This window comes from Penaeus monodon, chromosome 10 (assembly GCF_015228065.2).
Source record: "Penaeus monodon isolate SGIC_2016 chromosome 10, NSTDA_Pmon_1, whole genome shotgun sequence".
Taxonomy (NCBI): domain Eukaryota; kingdom Metazoa; phylum Arthropoda; class Malacostraca; order Decapoda; family Penaeidae; genus Penaeus; species Penaeus monodon.
Window position 1 is genome coordinate 28,847,237 of NC_051395.1, and position 5,000 is coordinate 28,852,236.

The 5,000-nt window shown below is 36.9% G+C and overlaps 1 protein-coding gene across 1 annotated transcript in view; it reads left to right on the plus strand.

Moving 5' to 3' along the window:
* Positions 1-5,000, plus strand: part of LOC119577988 — a 10,789-nt gene that overhangs the window by 4,359 nt on the left and 1,430 nt on the right. The window contains exon 4 of the mRNA XM_037925691.1: positions 2,193-2,360. Within this exon, the coding sequence (XP_037781619.1) occupies positions 2,193-2,360 (168 nt within the window). The remainder of the gene's footprint in view (positions 1-2,192; positions 2,361-5,000) is intronic.

A 5,000-nucleotide genomic window follows, 5' to 3' on the forward strand; every position in this document is an offset into this window, starting at 1 on the left:
CTCTTTATTTCTGTCTTTCTTTCTTTCTTTTTCTTGTTCTTCTTTCAGTGGGAGGGAAATCGAGTACAATAAGTAGCCAAACAAGGACTCAACCCGGGTACGAAAAAATGACAGCATCCACGATCCTGGGCAATGAAATCTTCAGTATGACAGGCGCGTAGAGAAATTATGGTACGTGGATGATGTAAGGGTATGTATAACTGAGAAGCCGCAGGAGGGACCGATAAGACACGGAGCCACATTCGGTACATCCATCGTGAAATACCAGAGCAGGAGGGAGGCGGTAGGTTTGCTCCCTTGGTAAAAAGGATGGTTTTGAGGGAACCTCGAGGAAAGACGGGAGAATTTAGAATCATGGTACTGTGTCGCCAAATAGATCCTCATGGAAGCTTCATTGAAATTACCTTTTTATTTGGACAAGATCTTTTCTGTGTGTGTGGCATCCGATAACATGTGTCAAAGGAAGAATTTGAAGCCTCCAAGAACAAAAACTTGAGGGAAAAGCTACTGTGGCCAAATATGAAAGCCAAATCCCAAAGCTGCTCAAACGTAGCCAGTTGGTCACATGATCGACAAAAAAAACTGAACGACTGGAGGTTGGGGGTAAGATTGGAGAACTCCTAGAAAAAAGAACATCTGAAAAAATAATAAGAAACATTTAACGCCAGCTGAGACATGTGCCTGGAGAGACAGAATTTAAAACATCAAACTGTAATTCATATAAGGAGCGTCCGATATTCTTCTTAATTGCAAAGATCCCGTCGAGATGAAATGATCGAGCTATATTAGGGAGTTATGGCACCGATATGACACCGATATGACAGATATGATAATAGATATGACACCAAATATGAGATGCCATTTCCTCAGATATGACACCGATATGACAGATATGACACCAGATACGAGACCGAAGACGTTTGCTACTCTCTTCAGGGAGATGAAAGAGACGATTTCAAAACGATGCGCCACATGAAGAATAAAGGCCACAAACCAGTCTCTTAGTTAAAGGCTTTGTCTAAAACAAAACAGAAATACTGTTGGTCCATAACTATTTTTCTGTTCTTCCTCTCCCCTTCTTCTTGTTCATGTCTCGGGTTGTTTTTCCCTGTGTCCTTCAATATCTATTTCACTCTGCACTTCCTCGTACAGATGATGTAAATTCTCACTTCCAGACCGCAGAACGCTGTGGTTAGAGAGTTATGTGTATTTAGATTCTGTATTGCACATATATAGATACACATATACATACATACATACATATATACATACATACATACAGATACATATATACATACATACATAATAATAATGATATATTTATAAATAGATAAATTAAAGTGGTGATAATATAATAAGTATAGTAAATATAGCTGTCTAAACAATTACGATGTATATGTTCTATCTCTATCTCTCTTTGCTTCATGTCTCGTTTTTTTCTGTGTCTTATATTCTTTTCATCTGATTCCTCGTCTTGTGTGTATTCTATTTCGATCGCTGTGGTAGGGTTTGTGTATGTAGTTTGTTTGCTATTATAGTCACATATAGTCTAAACATACAATCCTAATCATCTTATCTCTCTCTCTATGCTCTTCTATTCGCTTTTTCTTTTTTCTCTATCTCTTCTTTTCTCTCTCTTCATCTTTCTCTCTTTCTCATCTTTTTATCATATCTTTATCTTCTTCTTCTTGTTTTTGTCTTTTTATTTATCCACATTGCTCTCACTTCATCCTCCCCTTCTCTCTCTCTATCCTCTCTCTCGTTTCTCTCTCCTCTCTCTCCTCTCTTCTCTCTCTCTCTCTCTCTCTCTTCTCTCTCTCTCTCTCTCTCTCTCTCTCTCTCTTCCTCTCTCTCCTCTCTCTCTCCTCTCTCTCTCTCTTCTCTCTCTCTCTCTCTCTCTCTCTCTCTCTCTCTCCTCTCTCTCTCTCTCTCTCTCTCTCTCTCTCTCTCTCTCTCTCTCTCTCTTTCTGTTTGTGTGTGTGTGTGTGTGTGTGTGTGTCTATGAGCACGTCTGTCTGTACGCCGTGTATTTCTAATTTCGCACAAACACATACACATACAAAAACACCAAACCTATTCGTATACACACACTACATACCTAACCAAAAGTAGGAAAAGAAATACAAACAAAATCTCACCCACACTTTTTTTTCTCTCTGCAAATGCATTATTTCCTCCTCTTCCTTCCACAGCAACCGACTCGTGTTCGTCTAAGTCACCCTGCCTGACCTCTGACCTGCCAGAAGGGTTCAACATCTACCTGTTAACTTTCGGTGGTTCTCTCACCCTCCTGCTTCTCATCCTCATCTTTTCCCTCTACATGTGCTTAGTGCACCTGTCCAACAAGCTAGTGCAAGGAGGTGAGGTCAAATCGTTTTTTGCCATTTGTGCTAAAGTGTCGAATCGGTCGATTTAGCTGGAGTTGAATTTTTGAGTGAGGTATCTCTGTCATATGTGTTATATGTGTGTTTCGTGTTTTATCATTTACCATTACTTTTTCGGCTAGTATCATTAATATTATTGTTGTCATTATTATTATTATTATTATTATTATTATTATTATTATTATTATTATCATTATTATTATTATTATTATTATTATCTTTTTTTATTATCATTATTATTATTATTATTATTATTATCATTATTATTATTATTATTATTATTATTATTATTATTATTTGTTATTATCATCATTATTATTATTATCATCATCATCATCATCATCATTTTCATTATCATCATCATCATCATCATCATCATCATCATCGTCATCATCAATTTCATCATCATCATCATCATCATCATCATCATCATCATCATCATTATCATCCTATCATTATTATCTTCATCATCTTTATTATCATTATTACTGTAATCATTAACTGTATGATCATCATTAGCATCATCATTGTGACTATCATTATTACAACTGTTATTATCCTTATTATTGATATTATCATTATCATCATAATTATCATTATCTTTATCATAATTATTCTTTTCCAGCAAATGATATTTCCGAAAAATTGCACCCAGTCATTTTCTTTTCTCTTTTTTTCAGTTATACATATTTTCCCGACTTTCCCTTCATATATGAAATTAAAGGAATTTAATGAAATTCTCAGAAAATGCGATTCATATCACTTCTAGAATTAGAAACCTTACAAAATAGTTTCAGTATCAAATAATACCTTTGTATGCTTGGAAATGAAATCAGAAAAAAAAAGTTTTTGGAAATCTTATTTCCTTGATTAAACGATTTTTTTTTTTTTTTTTTTTTTGATAACTGAAAAAATAGTAATAAAAAGCAAATCAACAACAGCAACAAAAGAGACAGACAGAGAGAGAGAGATAAGAGAGGGGGAGAGAGAGAGAGAGAGAGAAAGAGAGAGAGAGTGGAGATGAGAGAGAGAGAGATGAGAGAGATGAAGAGTGAGAGAGATGAAGAGATGAGAGATGACGAGAGAGAGAGGAGAGTAGAGAGAAGATGAGATGAGATGTGAGATGAAGTAGAGGGAGAGGAGGAGAGGAAAGATAGGTGAGAGAGGAGAGAATAACAGCACACAACACAACACAGACAACAAGAACAACAACAAAAACAATAATAATAATAATAATAATAATAATAATAATAATAATAATAATAATAATAATGATATAAGAAAAAAGGCAAACATAGCTCATGCGGAGCCGGGCGGGAGGGGGTGGGGAGAGGGGGGAGGAGGGAGACTTATCATCTGCATAAAGATAAGAGATTCTTTCGCCATGTTGACTTCCTTCCTTTCTTATTCATGTTCATTTTAATTTTTTTTTCTTATCTTCGTTTTCTATTACTTTTTCTTCATCTCATTCCTTTTGTTCCGCTGCTATCTTTTTCTTTTTCTTGTCCTTCTCCTCCTCACCGTTCTCCTCATGCTTATTTTTTTTATTTATTTATTTTTTTAAGTGCCCTGTCCGACAAGGACGTTGGCGATCATGGTTTTTTCCATGATTTTCTTGGCAATTATTATTATTATTGTTATTACTACTATTATCGTTATCATTATTATTATTACTATTATTATTATTATTATTATTATTATTATTATTATTATTTTCTTCTCCGCCTCCGCCTCCTCTTCTTTCTTTTCCTCCTCCTCCTCCTCTTTCGTTCTCCTCCTCTTCCTGCTCCTCTTCCTCCTCCTTCTCATCATCATCACCATCATCCCGATCCTCACTTTTATCCTCTTCTTCTTCTTCTCCTCCTCCTTCTTTCCTCCTCCTCCTCTTTCTCCTCTTCTGTCCTCCCTCTCTTATCCTCTTACTATCCTCCTCTCTCTTTCCTCTTCTCTCTCCTCTCTCTCCTCTCTTCCTCCTTCCCTCCTCTCTTTCCTCTCTTCTCCTTCTCCTCCTCCTCTTTCTCCCTCTCTCCCTCTTCCTCCTCTCCATCCTCTCCAATTTCTCCTCCTCTTTTCCCTTTTATCTCCCTTTCAGGAGTCATCACGAGGCAGACTCATCATGTTTTAAATTCTCTTCAAGCTTTGTTTCGGAATATTTATTATTTCTCATTGACTTTCCCCGATTCCCTTTTTGTTTCTTTTCCTTTCTTTGTCTCTCTTTTTTTTTTACTCGACTATTGACGAGGAAAATCGAGTAGCTCATTTACCTTTCCAGAACGTTTCTACTCGTACTTGAGTAAAAGAAATCATTGAAAAGCTATTTTTAATTCTTTTTTTCTCTTTTTTTTTAGGAGCATCGCACAGGTATCTCTCTTTCTTCTTTCTCTTCTCTCCCTTTTTTTCCTTCAAGTTCTATTCAGGAAGACGGAGTAATTTCGTCACTTTATATTCAGTGATTTCCGAATCAGTAAACTCATTCCCTAGATCTGCATAGGACGGGTGGAGAAGGGAGGGGAGGGGAGGGAAGGGGGGGTTATATAAGAGCGGAGGCGGAGGGGAGTGGGCGGCGGTGAGGGGGGTCGGTGGAGAGCGGAAGGGTAAGCAGGTACGGGGAGGGGT